Consider the following 23,308-nt stretch of genomic DNA (forward strand, 5'->3'; position numbering starts at 1 on the left):
TCCTACGCATCAGTTCTCAAAAGAGCTCGCTATTCCTCAGGTACATGCTCTCAAGTACCAGCACCTCTTTTTTTTGTTAGTTTGTTTAAAACTTCAGCGTTCTTCTTCTTCTATGCTTAATTAAGGAAACAGAGCAAGCTGAACTATAACGACATGGAAATCACTAGTAAAAATCAATACAATTATACTCTTTGGCAAAGTAAAAATAAGGAGAATACAAGCCTGAGTCTACACGACCAAAAATAACTCTCAATATGGTTTTTAAAATAGTATGGTTGAAATGTTATCACACTGTAGAAGTGACAACAGCCAATCTATGAATACAAAGAAAATGGAAAAGATCTACTGAGGAGTGAGAAGAATACAAAATGCCACAGTATTTTCTCTTAATATATTGACAACACAGCATCCACATGGCCAGTATGGCAAGTTAAAGCTTGCCATGTTTGTGACCTATGAGGCAGACTCAGGACTGAGGGAATAATTTCAGACTGGCAGAACACTACAAATGACCTCTTGCAACGACTCTGTCAAACAGCAGCATGGTATCCAAACATCCTACACAGCTCATTCCCAGCACAGACCAGCTCCCTCCGTGTTCAGGCACACCAGCTTGACTGTGCTCACTCAAGCTGCAAGATCCAAGTCTATTGTTTCAACTTCCTAGCACAGTCAAGTGTACTTTTATTAAAATGAAAGTCCATCAATTTATTTCCTGAGGGCTGAATTATAGTTCTACTTAAAATCAATAATAAAAATGTCCACCTATTTCACTACTATGAAGTTCAGACTTTTTTTTTTTAAAAAACAAATGGATGAAATCTCATGTTACCGTATCTTACAAAGCTTTTAGATTACTGTCACTTGAACATTCATACTAACAGGAAAAAAAAAAAAAAATTAAGAGAGGGCCTGGACTAGAAATCTAAACTTACAGTGCTGAAATTACACTGGTGCATTTGTATCTGGAAATCATCCTATTGGCTAACATTCAAAAACTCAGTACTACCCATTTATTTATTTAGAACCACACAATCTGCTATTTATTTTAAAATACACCAGCTATGGTTAAAGTTAAAAAGGTTATCTTGACAAGATTTCTATTTGACATTTAAAGATTAAAACAGAACAGTGTAATAAGTTACCTTTCCATAGACGTCCAAGAGAAAGCTATATTATCCTAGCACTCCTTGGTGCACATTAGAAACTCTTGCTGGTATTTGTGAGAGTAACTGCTAAACTATTGGGATTATAACATTGTAAGTACTAACCATTTTAAGTTTATGACCAATTCTCTCAACTATTCTGTGCCTCAGGATCATGTGTGTGTGTGTGTGTTTATTTCCAATTCTCCTCCACATAACCACTTCTCTAACTACTGTTAAAGCCATGAGCACTAATTCTGTAACTTCACCACCGAGGGGATTATGTACCCTTGCATTACGTTATACAAGTTCGATTCCAAATCCAAAGATATATAATCAAAGTTTTATACTAGACCACAAGTAATCAGTTGTAAATAATTTCACTATGAAGTGAATTTTTGTAGTTCACAAACAACTTTAATCAACATCACAAATCTTTATCAAGAGTTTCTGTACAAGATTGTTACAACAAAAGCATAACTTTTTGTTGTGTTAAAGAGTCAATATTATAGTTATATTTCATTACTTTTGGCAGAAATAATTACTCAGGACTGAAACCTGTAAAAGGTGGAAGTCCACCCTCCTATCCTGTAAAAGGTGGAAGTCCACCCTCCTATCCTGTAAAAGGTGGAAGTCCACCCTCCTATAAACTTTACCAAATGTTTACATCACAAAATCAAATGATGTTACAACACAAAAGAGTGCAACTGCCTTACAGAAAAATTTTACCTCCACCTTCCTGATCCAAATCTCATTTACACAAAAAAAGACTTCTTGTGTGGGAATCGGTGAAAATTTTGGTTAGATACATCACCTGACATTCGTCTGCCTTTTAAAGTAAACTAAAAACACTCACTGAGTTTTTGAAAAAAAAAAAAAAAAAAAAAAATCAGTATCAGAGAACATGGTAAAAAGACTACAGAGGAAATTCATACCATGACTTCTCAATAATTCAAGCACTGGAGAGACCACTGTAGTTGAAGCAGTCAACTTGGTGATGTAGAAGGGTTCTGCATTAACTACAAAACTGATGAGGTTTGCATCCATTTGTCAATCCTAGTCTTATCTCTTTTAAATAATGCTAAAATACAACATTACCAGTTATTGCAAATAACTTTCTATAGCCTGAATTATCTCCATCAGTGAAGGCAGACTAAGCCAGCATCATTCTTGTTTTCTTGTCTTGAGCAACTGTTAAACATTACTGTCTCCTACATAAGAGTTAAACCTAACTCTCCCCCAAAAAGGCTGTCAGATGTCTTGTTCAATCATCTTGTGACTTCTGGTGAGCAAAAGCCTAGATCCAAAGAAAAAACAAAATCTTCCAAATTCTCATTCCATACATTACTTTGACAATGCTATCCAATTTAATAAGGGGTTAAACTGGACATTAGGACTGTCTTAAATACTGTTTTTAAATAATATACTGCCTAGGACACAACATGAGGCAAACCTAAAACTGCTTAGATCTTATTTCATTGACATGATTTTCCCACCGTTACTGGAATGATTTATTGATTTGTCTTTGACTGAAGAGAAGCAAAATCCTCTCCCTCAAGCTGCACTTACAGCACTTGTTCTTAGTCTGCTTTAAAGTATCTGTGAAACAGATATGGAAATTGAGACCCAATGGAACAATGAGTTTCATACCGTACACTCATCATCATGGCATGTATTGAACAGATTTTACTAAAGCATCACTTGGAAAAGCTTGGAAAATTCTCCACCATGCCTTACGGTTTCTAAGAAACTTCTGCTGTTACTGGTATCAGCAAGTTTGCTATTTTGGCATCACACTAAAGCCCTGGTGCCTCCATTTCTGACCCCTTCAAACAAAAACAAGCTGCTCAACAATGTCTAATCCGTGCGTCATGTAATCCTGCTTAATACTCTACAAACTCTGGGTAATATTTGGGTAGTTTTTAAATTTAGCAAAGAACATCCTGGCCTACTTCAAAGATACCCTCGCCTTGGGTAGCGTCCCTTAGAAACGTCACCCACACTCATTTCAAAGAAGAAAAGCAAACACACATAAATGCATAAGAGAAATGAACAAAAGATGAAATAAGAGATCCTGGTCTAATAACATAATAAAAACATACGCTATTACAAATCAAACTATTGAAATGGAAACATGAAGATGATGTGAGCACCAAACACACCACTCAAACAACTAAAGAGACATTCCGACTCTCGACGCTGCTTTGGCCACATTTACCAGTACAAGACAGAACCCTGTGCAGGCACACCTCTCCCCCTGCTTCCAGCGAGGGCAGACTCTGCTGCAGAGGACTGTGGCATGGCCAGCTAAATCATGCAAGCCTTCCTCCCATCCACACAGAGCAATTAATACAAAGTCAGCTACCGCTCCGCCAGAGAAACAGAAAATCCCTTCTTTCAGACATCGTCTGCTTCCTGCAGCATCACTATCCCAAAAGTGGCTCACACTGCAGATACTACCAAAGAGGTCTAAATTAAATTCCATTGTAATTCTTCAGTATACCGTCCTGACTGTCCTTCCTAAGATCCCTCAGACCCTCGCTGAAGGACAAATATGTTCCTATTTTGTTTAGGCTGTCAGGCAGACACTCTCCAATCATTAGCCTCTTGTCAACAGCGATGCTGGGGTAGATTACTAGTGCGTACTGCTTGTAATGGCAGGTGCATGGCCCTGGGGCTGCCATCTGCCAGGAAGGAAGTGTTCTCCTCTAGGATGCTGAAGGGATTGACAAATCATGTAAACAAAACACTGAATCATTCCTAATCTATGGAATCAAGCTATTGCATTACTCTTCTGCAATGTAGATGTTACCAACAGAGGTGGGGGCTTAGGTTTGGGTCTTGGGTTGTTTTTTTTCCCCCCACTTAACTATTTCTGTGGTTGATTTACTGAGATAAAAAACAACCTCTAAAATAACTTTTATTTAACTGGACAGGCAAGCCTTGATTTGAAAACAAACAAACAAATACCCTAGTATCAAAGATGTTTATTTTGGAAAGTATTTCCCTGCTGTTAACTTGTAACATACGTCTTTCCAGAGCATATTGCCCTTCACTGTGCGCAGGAACTAGATTTTTTCAATCACTATTTTTGATACATCTATACACAATTTTGGGCCACCATCAATTCATTAAAAATTTCAGAACATCTGTTTTGAAAAAAAAAATTAAAAATTGAGAGTAAAAAATCCCTGGATAGTAACAGAACTCTGAGTATAGTCTTTGGTCTTTTAAATCCATTTCCAAAGGGATTTCTCAACAGTGCTAGTTTAGTGGCCCATTTTTCACCTCAGCTACCAAGCAATAGCACAACTCCATGCAAATGTGCACACACTTACCAGACTAGTCGCTGCAATCATACTTGTTCAGGAAAGTTACTCATTACTGTCTAACTGGCAACACACAGGAGTTTACACACTACTGCTGTCTTTAGGTGCGCCTCAAATGCTAACGCTTTAACGCTCCATTAAGTGTATTTTTTAGGTGAGGTTCTGTAAAGATGTAATCTTTACAGTGATTTTTCTGTGGTTTGGATCAGGCTTATAATACGTAAACCTTAAAAGCTTGCTTTAAATATAAACACCTACAACCCTGCAACAAAGGGATTCGTCCTACCTATATAAGTGTGGAAACTGCAAATACAATGTAAACCAGTATTCCTGGTTTCTTCTACAGCTGACAGAGGTGCAGGGGAGAAGTTGGGCTACTTTGTAACTTGCATTTAAAAGACATGGGAGCAGTCACCCTTGCTGGCTCTGTTTACTGCGGCTGCTTCTTGTGAGCGCCTGGCAATCTGACTAACCCAAGATGCCCACATGCTGGACAGCTAAAGGCAGTTCAGACAAACACAAGTGTAAAAAACAAAACAAGAAAGCCTTTGGAAAGGCTGAAGGAGGAAAACCAGCCTTTTCAACAACCAGCAGCAAGGGGACCCCTGAGCAGAACTTGGCTTTTCAAGGCTGTCACTCTTGACATTCTGCATACATACGCACAAAAACTTTAAAAACAACCACATGCCAGACAACAGACACACAAACAAATCGTGTATGAACTTTGGGGTCACCATACCATCTTCTAAAAACTCAACGGGTGCTCCTGATCTCTGTGTATACACAGACCACTTCTAAGTAAACACTGTAAGAAACTACAACAAAAAACAGTGTTGTGAAACCCTCATAACTACACACCCCAATTTATCACATCAGTCAATATACTCACTTCAAATTGCCATTACACACACTGCACCGACATAACATTAAAACTTCCACAAACTCTGCTGAAGTGTATCATAACTAATACACAACACACCTAGGCACAAAGAGAAAACATACAGACAACCAGTATAAAAGCATACTATACCTCAACAAATTGGGAAAAAGAAAAGACCCCAGATATAGGCATTTCTTTATGTGTTTATTACTTTAGAAAGAAACATATTAACATAAATAGTGCTTTAGAGAAAATCTGATATAAACAAAAAACACCTGGATGTACCTATGTTGTCATTTAACTGCCTAATAGGAAGGAAAGTTAGATTACACACACGAACTCTAGCTTAATTTTTCCTTGGATGCTTGCTGCGTTTCAACCTTTAAACCACTTCAACATTCCAGTGTAATTAACGCTATTTAAAATAATAGTAAATCAACCGTAAAGAAACCTATGTTACTTTCTCCTTATTAAAAACAAACAAACCACCGTATAAAACATGTCCTAATACTCTTTCTGTTCACACATTCCTTTATCCATTTTACTTAGAAGCAAATGTTAGTCTCTGTAGCTATCTTGAAAGAAATCATGTAATCAGAAGCAATCATCAACCTAAGCATTTCCTCTGCCTTGAGCAATGACTGTACTGGTTCATTTTAGAACAAATCCACCATTCAACTTGGTCTATAACAATTTATCTTAAATGACTCAAAGTAACCATGACATTCTTTCTAAGAGCAGTATAGCTAAACATAAAGTATAAAAAGCAAAATAAAAGTCTAATAGATGTTACGCATTTTAATATTCTATCTGCTTGTAAAAAGCTGACATCCGTATAATAAACATGATTTAAAATATCAAAGGCTTCATTTAATCTCAGATAACTTCAGTTTACATTTTGTGTTTCACAAGTGGCACTGCTGGGTTCAGACCTAACCATTTTGGTTTGGCCGGCTGTAAAATGCAGTCTGGAAGACAAGAAATGAATTTCTAGAGGTTTTAAAATAAAACCTCAGATTTTTAATTCTAATCATAAGAGATTTAAAAAATAAAACTACGTAAGGTATTAAATGTAGTTATTTCTGCTGTTAATTTTGATGTTCCCGCAGAACTTGCAATAAAAAACTACTACAACTGATTTATTAAAAAAAAATTTAAAAAGATGTATAGATTTCTAACACAGCATATAGTTCTTTTAATACTTTTAACAAGTCATTTTAAAATGAATACAAGTTTTGTTAGAGACAAACGTTCTCATGCTGCTCTAAGAACCAAAACTTAATGGCAGTTAGCATATCAGAGGAGAAAAAAATTAGTAATATAATTCACTGTGCAAAGCAATCCCAAGGAAAAAGGAAGCAAGGGTTATGTCTTCAATAATCTCAAATGCCATTAGAAAGACACAGGAAGAGATTTCTCAAGATAGGCTTTTTATTGTTTAGGTGCAATCATAAAACCCTCACAAAAGTAAGAGCTAATTGACAAGGCAGGGGGGTCATTATTATCAAAAATCACCTTGTTATGATCTTAAGTTGATGCATTACAGATGATTACTTCTTTAAATAAATCAAGACAAAGGAAACTAACATAGGAGGAGAACAACCCTCAGGGTTTTTTTGCACTATTACACACAGTATTTGTTCAGTTTCAGAAAACTAGACCAACTACTAGAAACATGTACAAGTTACAAAGCATTTTGTTAACGGAAAAGAAAACAAATTAAAAGATAAGCCACCAAAGCTCGGTGTTTTCAATTAAGCAAAATTCCCTGTTATACACCCACTAAATTTAACAGGAATTTTACTTAAGATTTTCACGATTACACATATTAACCCCACCAAAATAGAAACAAAACTCCCATTTGATTTCAATGGAGCTAAGATCCACCATAAAAAGTCACATCATTATTGGATGTAAACTGTCATAAATATACTGGAATAAATAAATTACACTATATGAGAAAAATGAATGTAAATGTCTCTATAAATAATGAAAACCATACACAGTTCATATGTTTTTAAGCCAAAAAAAAAAGGTCATAATTTAAGAACAAAGGCTAATTGTCAGCAAGTAACAAGTTTCAACCAACCAGCAACAGTATTTTATTTACACATCAGATGAAGGCAAGTGTTTCTCCAATTCTTAAATATTTGCACACTTTCAGAACACAGTAAAACTAAATGAGCCAATAATTTCAAGCAACCTTTTTAATTTTTCTGTTTTGACAGCAGCTGTGGATGCACTGACTTCTCTTGCCACAACAGGATAACATGAACAGAGATTTCCAAAAGCACAGCACTCCCTACAGCAGAGGCAAGTTACTGATAGCAGAGAGACAAGCTACATGTGAAAACCAGCCACCTTTAAAATATACAAATAATTTCCCTTAAAACACTTATCCACAAGAAAACACATCTACTGCTACAGACATTCAGGGAGAATTCAAACTGGTTTTTAACATGTATTTTACACAAACCAAATTATTAATTTACTGGGAAGGTAATTACAAGGAGCTTCTTTGTATACCCTGTATCTCTTGAGATTCTCCTGTTCTAAACACTAAATATATGTGGATTATCCACTGTTTTAAAATTGTTAGAAACCTCTCTTGGTTTTTGAAGAAGTACAGCTTCTTAACTTTGCTAATATAGTTAAAAACAAAATTTGAAAAAAGTGCAAACTACTAAGTAAACAATGCTGATTATATATAAGCTATCTTTTGTGCAAACCATTAATTTTTAGAAAATTAGATTCTCTCAACTCTACCTGAATTACTGTGTTAAAATAATCTTGCCTATGCTCAAAATACAGTTTCCTTAAATTGCATGTATTTCTCTGGAAAACACTAAATTCTTAGTAGTCTCCCAAATTACAGTGTTTGAAATTCACATACACTGGCACAATACTTGGTGATCTTTTTTAAACAAACTTCAGTGTAAAATCCCAACGAAAACCAGAAGGAAAACTAGGAAATTTGCAAAAGCTAATGACTTGATTCAACTTACGCTGATGAAGTCCTTTGTGATAAGATTTCTCCTTCTTTGTGCTATGACTTCCCCAGCTTGCCTGCAATTAACCCGAAGCCCTGTTTTTTGGTACCTAACCCTGCGTGCTGCTGCCTGCTGATGCTTGTGTAAGGTTTTTCCTTACCGCCTTGGCCTGCTGATACTGGCTACATTAATCCCTGAGCCCAGCAGGCGTGCACGCTTCTCAGGGAAGCAGGGTGGTGAAGACAGCCTTGCCTCCTACAGAGAGAGTAAACCTCAACTGGCTTCCCCGCACCACTTCTCGCTGCGGTCTGCATTTACAAGCTTACGGAAAAGAGGAAAAATAAACACGCATGCAGATTAAATATTAAAATAAGCCAAGCCTATAACCACCCTTTTGACAAATATATGGCAGAACCAACACCCCCCCCCCTCCTCTGTACACTGTGTACCAAATTAACAGGGTTATGTTTATTGCATTAGCCTTTTGTTTACTGGATGGGAAGGGCAACAGCGGGTTCCCCATTTATCCTGCTTTTCGCCTGGATGGTGACCAGGCTGCCATCCACTCCAGGTTTTCCCGGTAACTGGTGCCCGCTTCCCGCCACCTCCACCCCCACCCTGCTTTAGGGTCAGCAGTTTGGGGAACGTTGTGGAAATAGCTCTTTCCCAACATGGGGCTTGCTTTGCGGTTGGGGCTGTAGGTGGCTCAAGAAAAACTCGTTTCTGTGAAAAATCAGATTGCAAAGCAAAGGGCGTGACGATTTTTTGGTGGCCGGGAAAACAATCCCAAGGGTGGACAAGGACAGGGGGAGCTGCAGCATCCCCACCGCTCTAAGTCAAGCCACAGGGATCCTGAAAACGACCCCAGTAAAACTAGAAGCAACAAACAAGTAACACTCTGCCCTCAACCCTTCCAGTCGCTTAGAATAAGAGTTCATGCTTTCAAACTCTGACATTTCATTCAACAATCCTCTCGTCTTAATTAGGTTCAAAGCTTGCTCTGCAAACGGTGGATCTCTCATCTTTTCCATCTTCCTGTACTTCCTATCAAAAGAGAAAATATTTTCTTCTTCAAAATCCACTAACTACTAAGAAAACAGAAAAAAAAAAAACCAACCCTGCAAGTGGCTCTTGCAAACTGTCGCTGTTTGCCTATTATTGGTGACCTCTATCAGCACTGTGAATACAGGAGCAGTACCTACTCCCCTCCAAGCAACTACTATTAGGTGGTATGTTGTTTCACCTAGCTACACCCATAAACGTAGATAGCACAGCCATATATGCATACGGGTTTAAAGTACCACATCTTGCATATATTCAAGAGCAAAGAAAATCCCTACAGTGTCTCATCATTGACTTTTAATCCCTGACAGACCGGCTGTTCTGTGTGCTCCCCAACCAGCCCCCAGTTGTGTAAAAATTCTCACTCCCTACGAGGAGGCGGGTTGCTATTTTGGGATGTTGTGTAAATGTGTGTGTATTTCTTTGTTTCTTTTTTTTCTTCTTTCAAACAGCATAACTAGCACCTCAAGAAAGGAACAGCTACATAATTGAAACCTGAATTCTCTCTCACCCCAAGTTTCAGATTTCTTCAGTTTGCTTTTGCCTTTGAACACCCAGCGTTTGCAATCCGTGTAAAAGCAAGCCAACCAACTGGTCATTCATGCTGGGACTGAGCCGCCAGCTGGGACATAGTTACACGCCACCATAGGGTGGGCCTTTAAGTGAAATGTGCGATACAACATGCAATAGCCCGTGCATACAGTGACTTCTGGAAAGAATTATTATTTTCTTTTTAAATTCACATTCCATGCTCAGCGCGATTTACTGTTAAACTTTTGCAAGAGAGAAGATATTTCAAAACCAAGATATTAAATTTATCTTTCTCATTTTGATATGATTGACCTTCCCAGCTAGAGAGCCAAGAATTTTTTTGTAACCTGATGTCCCCAGTCTAACAATCCTGAGTTTTTTAACTCAGTCATTTTACATTTTTAAATAGTATTTAGAAGCCGCATTAACACAAACTATTCTGGTCACATTTTCCAAAATCTTACATCAGAAAACTCTGAAGTACAGCCCAAACATAGTAACCGTGTAAACATTAGCTTCTGGGGGGGGTGGGGGTGGGGAGACACGACCCGAAAGTACACGCTCATAATAATAGCACAGTTGAATTAAAATATGAAGAAATACCCCAAAATTAAACTTTTTCTTATACAAAGAGCCAGCGAGTTCCTCCAGGACTGTTTATTACAGGACACATTGGGGGTAAAAGATTTTTAAGAAAGCAAGGAGGGATAGTGCTCTACCTGACAAAACACAACCCCGCGGTGAGCAACAAACACCAAGCACAAACACGCATGGCAGGCACTGTCAGACGTAGCTACTCACCTTTCACAGCACTCGCTTCTTTCAGGTTGTGAGACAGAAAGTCTATGCTGGCATAGGCGCTCATCTCCAATCTGTTGATTCCCCCGTTCAGGACATGCCTGGCTTTCGACCTGGCTTTGTCACAGCTTGCCAGGGTCCCGTCCACGACGTCAATGGCGATGTAGTTGAGGCCGTTCTGGAAGCCGGCCGAGGTCTCCCGGCACATGGGGCTGCTACCCTGCTCCTCCTCCAGGCCTTCGTTTTTCCTGAGGGACACGTTCTCCACTGAGGCCGAGTTGTGCCGTTTGGGGTTGTGTGCGAAGGAGGGGGACACGGGGGTCACAGTGGTGGTGGAGGAGAAAGTTTCCGAGCTGTGCCTCCTGCGCCCCTGGGGATCTGCCCGGATGACCTTGGCCCCCCGGTTGGGGTCTGGGGGAGGGCTGGAGAGAATGAAAGCCTCAACCCCAGAGAGGGTGAGCCTCTTCACCCCAGCCGTGGGGCTGGTGACCCGGGCACTTTCTGACTTCTGAACGATGGGTTGCGGTGGGGTAGTGGCCATGCCAAAGGTCATCTCTGTGTAATCCCCACCGTCGGATGGGCTGGACGAACAAGCCACCCCCACAGCTGCCTTCAGGTAGCGCCCATCGGGCTGGCTGGTGCTGGAGGAAGAGCCTGGAGAAAGCGCTTCCAGGGAGCCCACCGAGACCGTGCCCGACTGGGAGGGCGACTGTGACCCAAAGTCAATGTTCATGTAGTCAGAGAGAGGGGAGCGCCTCTGCCCAGTGCCCGAGCCCAGGGAGGAGGCTGGGCTGTCAGCGGGCAGTGAGGGGGGAGAATAGACAGCAGCATCCCCAAAGTCAATGTTGATGTATTCACCGGGGCTCTTGGGCTCGGGCGGCAGAGGGTGCTCGTTCATGCAGGGTAGCATCGTCCGCAAGGTCTCCAAAGAGAGGCGGCTGGGCCGGGCCACCCGCTGGCACCGCTGGCTCAGGAAGCTCTCGGTCCGGCTGTGCCGCAGGGGAGAAGGCACCGTGTGGCTGGAGGGGGCAAAGGAGCCCGCAGGCGACTGGCCCGCTCCACACGCCACCTCCTCTGGGATCGTCCTCCCCGGGGAGTTCATGAAGACGTACTGGTCGCTGTCCTTTGCCAGGCCCTGGCTCTTGTAGGAACGGGGCAAGGAGCTGTACGAGTAGCAGCCAGGCTTGGGGGGCTCGCTGGAACCGTGCCCTGAAGGAGCAAAAAAGAAGTCCGGGGGGGTGAGGGAGGGAGCCTGGGGCCCGTGCTGGGGGTCCCGAGGGGACATATTGATATAGTCGCCATTACTCAGCCTCCCGTCCGAGCTCTCCACGGACAGCTTGGAGCCACACCACATCCGCATGTACCCGCTGTCGTCAGGGGAGCTCTCCCCGGGCGAGCTGTTCTTGTAGCTGCTCCCGTTCCCGGGGGACCCGCCACCCACCCCCGCCCGGGGCTGCAGGATCTGCTTGGGGGCCGATACGCTGGTGGGGCTCATGGGCATATAGTCGTCGCTCCCCCGGCTTCCCTGCCCTAAGGCTGCGGCCACGCCAGGGGTCATGGGCATGTAGCCGTCATCTCCCCCTCCTCCTCCGCCTCCCCCCCCTGCCGGCGGCCCCAGGTTGGTGCTGCTGCTGCCGGAGCTACGGTGGGAGCCGATCTCGATGTCCCCGTAGTCCTCGGGGTAGGGGGTGTAGGTGACTTTGGGGGAAGCCCCGGCCTGGCAGGAGGGGAAGAGGCGGCCGGCGCTGCCGGCGAAGGTGGCGCGCATCAGCGTGTACTCGTCGAGGGAGGCGGAGGAGACCTGCGGCGGGGCGGGCCTCTGCCGGCACGGGGTGGTCAGCGAGTAGGTCCGCTTCCGATGGCCCCGCTCGGCCGCGGCGTCGGGGCACGGCCGGTAGCAGAGGCGGCCGCTCGGGGGCCGCTCCATCGCCATATAGCCGTAAAGGTCGGTGCCGCCCCCGGGGTCCCGCACCGGGGGGGTCTCGGCCACCGACTCGGGGGTGTTGCTGCGGTTGCTGGCAGTGGAGGAGGAAGAGAAGGGCCGCAGGTCGCCGCCCGGGCTGGAGCCGTACTCGTCGAAGGACATGAAGCCGGCGTCGCTGGGGGAGCCGGAGACGGAGGCGCTGCCGCTAGACGGGCGCTGCGGGTGATGCGGGTGGGCAGGCTCGGAGCCGAGGCCGCTGCTGGACGAGAGGCTAATGGGGCTGGTGGCGGAGGGGGGCGAGTGGGAGGCGGGCATGGACATGGAGCGGCTGCTCTGCAGGCCGCCGCCGGCCAGCACCGGCAGCAGCTTCCCCGCCTGCCGGCCCCCGCCGCCGCCGCTGCTAAGCGTGTGCGAGCGGCTGAGGGGGGTCCGCACGGGGCCCGGGCTCATGGGGCTGCCGGCCACCGAGCCCACCCGGCAGCCGTCGCCCTCGCTGGCCGTCCGCACCCGGCACGGCGTGCACTTGGTGCCGGTGCCGGCGGCGAGGCTGTCGGTGCGGGAGCGGCGGAGGAGACCGGTCTGGCTGGGAGGCAGGTTGACCAGATGGTGGTGCCGGCGACCGGGCACAGTGATGGGGTGGGTGGCAGAGGCGCCGCTGCCGCCGGGCCCGGCGGCCCCTCCGGAGGAGGAGGAGGAGGAGGACTGGCTCTTGCTGCGGGGCCGGAACTCGGACAGCTCCTTCAGCGCCTTCATGGCCTCCAGGATGGTCTCGTGGATGTTCTGGGCCACCACCGAGTCGTCCGCCTGCATCCAGAGCTCGCCGGGGCCGGTGGCCGCCGAGCGCCCCACCTCGATGAAGAAGAAGCTGTCGGAGTGGCCGCAGCGGCGGATGTTCATCAGCTGCAGCGTGACCGTGGGCAGCTCGCAGTTGAGGCGCACGAACCCGATGGTGCGGGCCGAGAGGCACAGCCGGTGGACGCCGGTGAGGTTTTTGCTCTGCCCCAAGCCCTTGGGCTTCAGCGTCACCTGCCAGACCTCCCGGTAGGCAGCGGCGGCCGGGGTGATCAGCCCGTAGTTGAGGTCCTCGCCGGCGGCGGCCAGGGAGGCGGCGGCCGCGCCGCAGGAGGCGGAGAAGGGGGAGGCGAGGTGGCGGTGGGGGGACCCCTGGCAGGCAGCCTTGCCCTCGTTGAGCAGGTCGGTGAGCGCCCGGTACCAGCCCTCCTGCTCCTGCTCGTTCTCGGCCGCCACGGCGAAGTACTCGTCCTTGGTGTAGAGGGCGATGAGGTACTTGTGCTTGGCGTCCGCCCGCTTGTTGATGTTGAGGCAGGAGTCCAGGGCGATCACCCGCTTGGGCGCCCCGGACTTGTTCCTCCATTTCTTCTCGCTCTCGTAGTACTCCAGCCGGGCGCCCCCCGCCTCCTCCCCGCCGCTCGGGCCACGCAGCACGAAGAAGCGCTTGTGGCCGTGCTTCTGCTTGCGCAGGTACCCGCACTTCCTCACGCCCTGGTTGTTGTTGTTGTTGTTGTTCAGGTTGGGGCCGGGCGGGGAGCTCAGGGGGGGCAGCAGCCCCAGCACGGCGGGGCTCGCCATCCCCGACCCCGCGGCAGGAGAGCCGCCCCGCTCCTCTCGCTGCTGCCGCTGCCGAGCGGGACCCGGGGGGCCGAGCGCCGCGGGAAAACGGGAACGGGGGGCGGGGAGTGAAGCGAGTAAAATAAAGTTATTCCTCCGCGGGAAGAGCGCGGCAGCCCGAAGCCGCGGCGGGGTCCTCCGCCGTCGCCTCTAGGCAGCGGGTGCTGCCGGCGGCCGCCCGGCGTCCTCCCCGGCTCGGCTACCGGCGGCGCCGCTGCCGCTCTCCGGCCGCTGCTGCTGCCGCTGCTGCTGCCGGCGCCGGCGGGAGTTTCGCCGTAAGTAACACATCGCGCACCGAGTGCCCCAACTAAAGAGCAAAACAACACGTGACCGCCGCCTTACCGAGACGCTCACACACCGAGACAGGGCGGGGCTCGGCCGCCGCCGGCACCGCCCCGCATTGGCCGCCGCGCCGCGCGAAAGACGGCACCGACCACCAATGGAACGGTGGGGCAGGCCCTCGAACGCGAGGCAGCGTCACGCCATTGGGTGGCGGGAGCCTCGTCCCCCACCCCTTTCCGTCCCCTCCGCGGCGGGCGTGTTCCCGCCCACAGCCTCCGGCCCCCCTCAGGCACAGCGGGACCCGCCCCCCCCTCCCCGCCTTCCGCGCACACAGCCCGGAGCGCGCCGGGCCGCGGGAACGGCGGGGCGAGCCGGTGCACCCGGCTTGAGCCCCTGTGCCGCCCCCCGCCGTCCATGGCAGCCCGGCGGGCGGGACACGGGTGGACATCGGCGTCGCTGGCCGCGGCCATCAGGTGCTGCCGACCCGCCTGGCGTGGGGCCCTCCGCCCCCGGAGCGGAGCTTCCGGGCGTGCGTGTGCGCCAGGCTCCCCCCCGCACACCCACACACACGCGTGTGTGCGTCAGCCCTTCTCGCACACGCACGCACGGCGACTCCCCCCGCCTCGCGCCGCACGCGCACTCCTCCACCTGGTGTGTCAGCCCGCGCCCACGCGCACGGCCGCCCCCACGCTCCCCCCCGCCTCACGCGCCCCCATCGCGCCCCCCCAGCCCCGAAACACGCGGGAGCCGCCGCTCCCCCGTGCCCGGCTGCTCCCGGCCCCCGCAGCGGCTATTCGCGTGCGGCGAGGAAATGCCACCCAGGGCGGGCGGAGAGGCGCACTGTTACCCGGTTTTAGTTAAATAAATTAATTGATCCGGGCGTTTGGCGTTAGCGGCGAGTAGGGGCAGCGCCCGCGCCCCCCCGGGCGAAGCCGGCCCCGGCGGGGCTCGCTCGCCACGCGGCAATAAAGGAACGAGCGAGCGGCGGGGAGAGGAGCGTGGCCGCGGTGAGCCCCCCCCCAGCAAGGCTGCCTGCTGCCCCCGCCGCCACCCGCGCTCCTGTATGGGGCGTGCGGGGCCCCGCGGGGCCCTCCCTCGCTTGTTTACCGGGGACCCGCACGTTAGTGAGCGTGGCCGCCGCGCCCGGGGATGGATAGGCGCCCGCCCGCCTCCCCCTGCCGCCGGAGGGAGGTGAATGGCGGCGGGGAGGGGGCGCGACTCCGGGCCGGGCGGGGGGACGGCGGGGAAGGGGCCCCGGCCGGGGTGGGCGGCGGAGCCGACAGTCCCCATTTGCCTGTGTGAGGCGGGAGCGGGGGAAGGAAGGGGGGGCGCAGGGGGCCCGGCAGGGGATGCCCGGCTACCGCCTGCCGGGGAGGGCAGCCGCAGCTCCTCAGGCAGCGCGCAGCCCGCGGCGGGGCGGGCGGTGATAACAAAAGTCGGGGGATGAAGAGAAAAGGCTGTGCCGGGAGCGCATGGCCCAGCCTGCTCCTCGTCGCGGCCCCGAGCGGCGGGTGAAGCCTGCTTTTGCACATGCCCGGGAGTTAAAGTGAGGCTGGGGTCACACTGACATCCATCCCTGCTTCCCAGTCTCTCTCCCGAACGCCGTCGGGACGCGCTTTCGTTTGTGCGCTTGCGATGAAGCTGAAGCAGCGGGTTTGCGCGTAAAACCGAGAAAAAAACCCCACCTACCACCACCACCTACCCACGCCCACCCCACCCCCCCCCAAAAAAAAAAAAAAAAAAAAGGGAAAAAAAGACGAAAGTGATGCGGTGCCTCCAAGCTGCCGCCGTGCGGGGCCGGGGGCGGGGGCGGGCGCTCCCCACGTTGCCGGCGGAGGCGGCGGGAGCCCGCAGCCCGCACGTACCGCTGCCGCCGCACGGCCCTGCTCCGCGCCCTCCTGCCAGGAATTCTCCGCGGTTTGGGTCATAATAACCCATTTAGAAATCAACAGCTGTAACCCGGTGTGTGTGTGTGATTGGAAAAGACCACTTCACTGTAAATACCGGTACGCTGCAATAACGCAGCTTTTGAAGAAAGACCTCTCCCTTCCTCTTGTAGGGAAATATGAACGTTTACATACAAAGTAGTACTGGTTACCTGGGTTTGTTCATTGTGTTTTTTTGTTAAGGGGGGGCAGAGAGAGAGAAGTAATTGGAGATCTGAGGCACCGACCTCTCCGAAGAAGCAAGAAATGCGCTCCCGCGACATGCGACTGCTTCAGTTCGTAACCTTGGGCAAGGTACCGGTGACCTTTCTGTACCTGTGCGGCTCCCCACAGAAAACGATGCTTACAGTCCTTACTCTCCTGGTAACATTCCTTGATTTCTGTATCTGGAAAAATGCATAGATCTGGTAATTGTAAATTTAGATTATATGTAATGATTGCATAACTGATCTCAGTGAGGGAAGTTTCATAGGAAAACTCAGGAATAGTTGATTTTCTGCCTATGACTGTGATGGGCCAGACTATCTGCTGTACTCACACTACCGAAGACCTAAGGGGATTTTGTTATCTGAACAATTTCTTGCCGCTGTGAGCAATCTGGGCCCATAAACACCGAGAGGAGCCTTTTGTCTAGAAACCTCTTGGAAATTTCAAAAGATTTTTCCAGACCTTTGTGAAATATGTTTGGTGACCTTGACCAAGCATTCATAGGTTTGACATGTAAAAAAGATTAATATTAATTCATCTATTTCGTATTTCCATATATGTTATTCTTGACTGTGTGGGCAATACACATTTGATGTACTGGTTATAGCATCAGAACTAAGTTTTGCGAACAATTTCTGTGACAAAGGCAGTAGGATAGACTAGAATTCAAGGTTGAATTTATACTTTTCATTTCTATATTGGCATTGATATAAGGAACATCTTTTTTTCAGTTCATTTTTAGCAGTGGACGATTCATAACAAGTATTATTTTTTCCATAATTATGGCTGGATTTTGCTTTTTAATGCGTAACTGGAGTACAGAACACAAGTGGGACTCAGGTGTGCGTGAAATTCAGGTTAAAAAGTACTATTGTTTCATGACCGACACTAGAATGAATGACCACAGCTTACACAAGTGATCTGTCTTATTCAGAGGTTCCTCTGAACCACTCTGAATTGCTTTTCAAAACTATATCCCTTCTGGAAAAACTTCCCAGTCATTTCAATGTTATTACAGAGGCATTTAATAAAATAAATGCAGTACCACCACTCGTCCATCCCACCTCTCAGCTACAGGTCTCTGTTTCTGCAGGCTGGCATGTCTTACACTTCAGCTGTTCCTGTGTGTCATGTTGCACAGTAGCTTTAATTTCTGAAATAAGTGGGTTTTCAGTGATACAACAGGTTGTGAATTTGGACGGTTGAAGCATAGCACATGCTCTCTTGTTCCACCAAGTAATTTCAGGCAGAATGTAGGGGTGGACAAATAGGGGCAGCAGCATCTTCAGTAACTGTGATAGATTTGCCAGAGGATATTTGTTTAAATCATCACTGTAGAATAATTCCATCATGATGAAAGAAAAAATGAACTCGCTTTACCTCTCCTGTTCCTTTTCTTATGTCATATCACCCTGCCCCATCCCTATTTCCCACATTTATCTTCTAGTTTGAGCTCTCTGCTGGAAATGCTTTGCTAATGTACAAAGCAGACCAACAAAATAGTGCTAATATTAGCATCTTTCCTGCCTGCTAAACTATGATTTTGCCAGCATACCTTGCTTGCTTCAGCCATCTCCTTTTTCCTCCAAGAATAATAAGCCATGCCAGGTAATGGTCAGATTTATCAAAATATACTACCTATGTGAGGGGCATTTGCTTTGATGCCAGTGATGGCAGTCATAAAAAGTTACCTCTATCCACCCTAAACTGGCAGAGACATGCCTAGAAAATTATAGACCTTGCTTATGAAAATGATGAAATTTAGTCTGGATACAGTTTTGCCGGCACAGAGCCTTACTGATTTCATGTTTCCGTGCTTCAAATACTTGGGGTTCCTTAGCTATATGTTAAAAAAGAGGTGGGGAAAGTGTGATTATTTTGTTTATGTATAAATGTATTTAAGCTCCATGTTTTGGTTATTGAGCTGTATGGATGGATGATCTACAGTGCACAGCAACACTGTTCTGCAGGTTACGAACTTCTCAAGCCATCAGTGAATTTTAGCTAGGAAGACTGTTTGCCTGAATAGTAGCTTAATGGTCAGATAAAAGTATTACCTCTAGGGGCATGCAGCTGGTTTTAGTTACATGTGGAAGCTTAGTGCTACGAGCCCAACACACAAAAGGATCCAGTTATATTTTGTTTGTTCCTCACCTCCCGCCCACCCCCCCATTAAGGGAATTGGAGCACCAGGCCCTGTGACTATGTAGCTGTATTTAAATGACTGCCCAAAGTCACAGCCAGGCTACTCACAAAAGACTTTCTGAGAGACTGCATGCACAAGCAGGTTTAATTTCAAAATTTGTCACATCCTTTAAAAATACCTTTTTGTTTGTTCTTAGTCTAAATCTCATTTTGAAATATCTTTCAATTTCGGGATAAGGAGTAACAGTTGAAAGGGATGTGCTTGATGTTTGACTTGGCTGTTGCCTTCTACCTGTTGCCAGGATCACAGAGCTGATGGTAGCGGAGCCATGGGAAAAATGTGTAGAGAAAGATTATGTGCGTCAGCAACACCTTCTTATACTATCAAGAGTACAGTTATCTGTTCCAACAAAATAGAGTGATTTATATTTTGATGTCCTTGAACCTCTACATAAACAGGTGAAGTCGGTTTATTCCCTTGTACATTTATTTGCATACTTCTGATACAGTGTCATTTCATAACCTTACTGTAAGAGGACATGAACTCCCATCAGCTACTTTCTCTCTAACCTTTCTCAGCTCCTTTGAGTGCTAATGTACCGTGACTGTGCTGCTACTTAGTTGTGAATTTTGTGTTATTTGGAAGGGATGACAGGCCATCTTTCCAGATAGTTTTATAGAGATTTTTTTGAAACCACTCATTTAGTGACTCCAAACAGCATGCTTTATCCCTCCACAGCCAGAATAACGCTAAGGGATGCAGTTGCCCTGCCCCCTTGAACTGGGGCTGCCAATCCTATGCCATTCCCCTTGCCCCCCTGTCCTGTGAAAACCATTATGGGTGGCTTTGTACATGGGGGAAAGATACTCAGAACTCATAGACTCTGAAAATACTTCTTTCTTAAGTAAAGATTACTTGCCTGAATATTGCACCCACAGATTTCCAGAGGATTCCAGCTTAAATAAATAGGGGTTATGGTTATGCAACTTTGTGCATATTCATTAATTCTTGAAGCTAGTAATACATGTATTGTTTTAAATATATGCCAAAACGATGTTATTAGCCTGTACATTCTTATATGGGAGGGGAATAAAGCTGAGGAAATTCTGGAGCATGCCTGATTTCCAGTGCATTACTATTTTTTGACAAAGACTTGGATCTTTTTCTGAGTTCAGATCATTTCTGCCTCAAAGTTTGTATTTCAAGTGGCAAGTTCAGGGCCTCGCAGTCAGTCCGTGCGCAGCCCGATGCGTTGGGGGTATTTCGGAGCTGACACTGAGCAAAGTTCCTGTGGCCTAAACAGGGGGACAGTCTTCTTCATGTGACAGGTGTCCCCAAAACGGGCCGGTTTGGGGAAAGCGCCTCGATTCGGCAGCGTGTCCCAAGGCGGGCCGGTGCTCCGGGGTGCTGGCTCGGGCCAGGCGGGGGGGTCCTCGGGCCAGCACCCCCCCACCTTCCCCCGGCAGGGCGGAGGAGGGGGGACTCGCCGATAGCACCGCCCGCTGGGCCCCGCGCGTTGGCCGTCTCCCGTGGGAATCGCTGCCGGTGCCGAACCTCTGAGGGCGACCCCGGGCGGGGCCGGCGGGGCACCAGCTCCTGCCCCGCGCCCCCCCCTCCGCTGACGGTGCGAAAATTACGCACTGAGGGCTGAGGTGCGTCACCGGGACTGTCTTCCCGGAACAGCTCTGCTTTTGTTGATTGCGGGGTTTACAATGGGGGGTGGGGGGCGTGTTTTGTTTGCGCCCCCCCCCTCCCCCCCATTCCGAAAGGCGGCGGCGGCGCAGGGAGCCCGGTCGCGGCGCTGGGGCTGGTGCCTGCTGCCCCCCGCCGGCAGCGCCGCCGGCCCGGCCCGGCCCGGCCCCGCCCCGCCCCGCCCCGCCCCGCCCCGCCCCGCCCCGCCCCGCCCCGCCCCGCCCCGCGGCCCCGGAGCTCCGGCGGGAAAGCGGGACTGAGGCTGGGAGCGGGGCCGGCCACAGTTCCCGCCGTCCCTTAGGCGCTCCCCTGAGGCGCAGGGACCAACACATCGGTTTTAATATTTCTTTTTGTTTGTTTGTGTGTGTGGGGGGGGGGGAATGCTATCTTTCATTCCTTCTGGAGTGACCATGGATCTAAAAATTATTGTTGTTTATTTAAAGAAAAAAGCCTGATAGAATAACTGATCTCCTTAAAGAAAAAAGATGTTCATGTAGCAATAAAGCCAAATAGTTTCAAGCAATAGCTGAAATCTATACCTCTCTTGGTATAGATCTCTCTTCTAGGAGAAAATGTAAATACCTAAGAACCATTGAAAACAATGCCCTGGTTTTCTTTCTTTCTTTCTTTTTTTTTTTTTTTTTTTTTTTTTTTAATGTATCTTTCTGACCTGCATGGATAGCCAAGATCTAGGGTCCTTCGGGGCATTTCTGTTCAAGAAGAGACTGATGATAGAATTCAATATTTCTTTGATGCAATATTTACAGAAAATTTACACTGGCCTATTAGCCCAAACGCAATAGGACTCTACACAGAGGAAGGTCTTTTTGTGGTCTGCTTTTCCCAACTGTGTTTCTTTCCAGATAGCATTCTGTTTGAAAATCTATTAGTTTCTTTTTTCTTTTTTTTCCCTAGGCAGGTTACTCCATCCTCTCTCTGTTTGTTTCTTACTGCTCTTGGAGGCTGTTCCCCAGCAAAACAATCCCAGGCATTCATTCCCCTCTGCCCTACAATTCATGTGGCTATTTGTCTTTGTTTCAGATGGCCTTTGCATCTGCTTTAGGTAGTAACTCTTTTTCCTCTAAACCTCTTTTTTTTTAAAACTTCAGAAGGGAGCCAAACTTCCTCTGTCATTTATCTTGACATCAGGATAATTTTCCTAACAGCAGGGGTAATGCAGTCCTGGAGTAGATCGTCAAGAGATTTTTATAGAGTCCCCATCACTGGAGCATTTTAAGCTGCACAAATATTTATCGGGAATGACACAAGTACAGTTGTCCTGACTCAGGGCAGTGTGATAGTCTAGATGATCTCATGTTTACTTCCAGTCCTGTTTTACTAGATTTCTGTGATATATATACCTTATAAATAGCCCCAGAACCATTACTGCTGAAAGGGAAAAACCAGTCTTCTCCCCCCCCCTCCCCCGTCTACTTATTTAATTATACAAAATAAAGAGTTTAAAACTATGATTATGAGCCATTGCTTACTCTTACTGTTCAGGATAAGCTGTTGGTGCAATTCCTACTCATGCAAAACATTTGCTGGTCTAATTTGTGTGCACACAAGACCACCAGGGAGATAAAGAGACATTTGGGGAAATATAGTCACTACAGAGGGGAATCTTGCCTACTTTTTTCAATGTACCTCTTCAGTGGAAGTTTTATGTGAATAAAATGAGGAAGGCTTGCCCTCGGAATGGTCTGACTGCTTTCAAGGAGAATTATCATCTATCTGCATTATTTAGACGGCGTCTGGGAAACTCACTGGAGCCTCAGGCTCCCATTGTGCTAGACATTGTGTAGAGGAGTAATTAATGGTGGGCCTCCTTCTGTTTTGTGTAATGTATATATTGTACATATACAATGAATTGAGGAAGATTGCTGATGTAGGGAGTCAAATGGGAGAAAGGCGATTCTGCAGTCCTGTGAACAGTGTGGCTGACAAGCAGCGGCTTCAGCTTGCCAGTTGTCTAACTGATGGACACTGCAGGCATGCTCAGCATTTAAAGAAGAACTGAAAAGTGTCAACATTCCATATTTTGGTGGGCTCATATGCACGGGTGGTGAAAGCATAAAAGGCAACAAGTGTGCTGATGGAAAAGGTGGAGTATCTTTTTCAATATATTTTTGGAAGTGTATTTTTCAGATGTACAGCTTAGGTGAAATTATTCATTTCAGGAAGATTAGGCATCACAACAAGATGAGTGCAAAACTGTTGGCACTAGAAATTTCTGCAGATCCATGTGCCTACAAAACAGGTTGAATAAAACCTCTCAGCTGATGAGCATCATGGGTCAAACACCGCACACACTGGTACAGATTCTGTCACGGATGGCTGGATTGTGGGGCAGAAGAAGGAGTGGCTATCTCCAAGATCCTTCTTGCAGCAAGCACTACTGTGGTTGGAAGCAATTTATATGTGTAAATAATAATAACTTGCTAAAAAACTGTCAAGTAATTTCCACAAAAAAAAAAATAATCATGCATGTTCTGATGAGTGCTCATGGACACAAAACAAAATGGTCACTTAATGTTAGTAAAATATTCATGTGAACATTGCATTTTCATTCCTGAACCAGGAGACCACAAAATCAAATACAAGTGAAGAGTGTGCTTTCAGTTAAACTGCTGATTAAGCAAAGGAACAGCATATGTAACAGAGGAGAATGAGGTAATCATGGCACATGAACATGTTTTTAATTTCATCTGTTGCATTTAATCATACAATAAGGGAATGTTTCTGGG

At 47.5% G+C, this 23,308-nt stretch overlaps 1 protein-coding gene across 2 annotated transcripts in view; it reads right to left on the reverse strand.

Annotated features, from left to right (window-relative positions):
* IRS2 (insulin receptor substrate 2) overlaps positions 1 to 14,638 on the reverse strand; it is a 31,772-nt gene extending 17,134 nt beyond the window's left edge. Inside the window, exons 1-2 of one of the 2 annotated variants that reach the window (XM_055702885.1) lie at positions 10,739 to 14,638; positions 5,554 to 9,388 (exon numbers count right to left, since the gene is read on the reverse strand). In XM_055702885.1, coding sequence (XP_055558860.1) covers positions 9,363 to 9,388; positions 10,739 to 14,249 — 3,537 coding nt within the window. In that variant the 5' untranslated portion in view covers positions 14,250 to 14,638 and the 3' untranslated portion in view covers positions 5,554 to 9,362. Of the gene's footprint in view, positions 1 to 5,553; positions 9,389 to 10,738 lie in introns of those variants that run through there. The other variant, XM_027808732.2, reaches the window with a different exon arrangement.
* Between the last annotated feature and the right edge of the window lie 8,670 nt (positions 14,639 to 23,308).

This window comes from Falco cherrug, chromosome 2, assembly GCF_023634085.1.
Source record: "Falco cherrug isolate bFalChe1 chromosome 2, bFalChe1.pri, whole genome shotgun sequence".
In the NCBI taxonomy this organism is placed as follows: Eukaryota; Metazoa; Chordata; class Aves; order Falconiformes; family Falconidae; genus Falco; species Falco cherrug.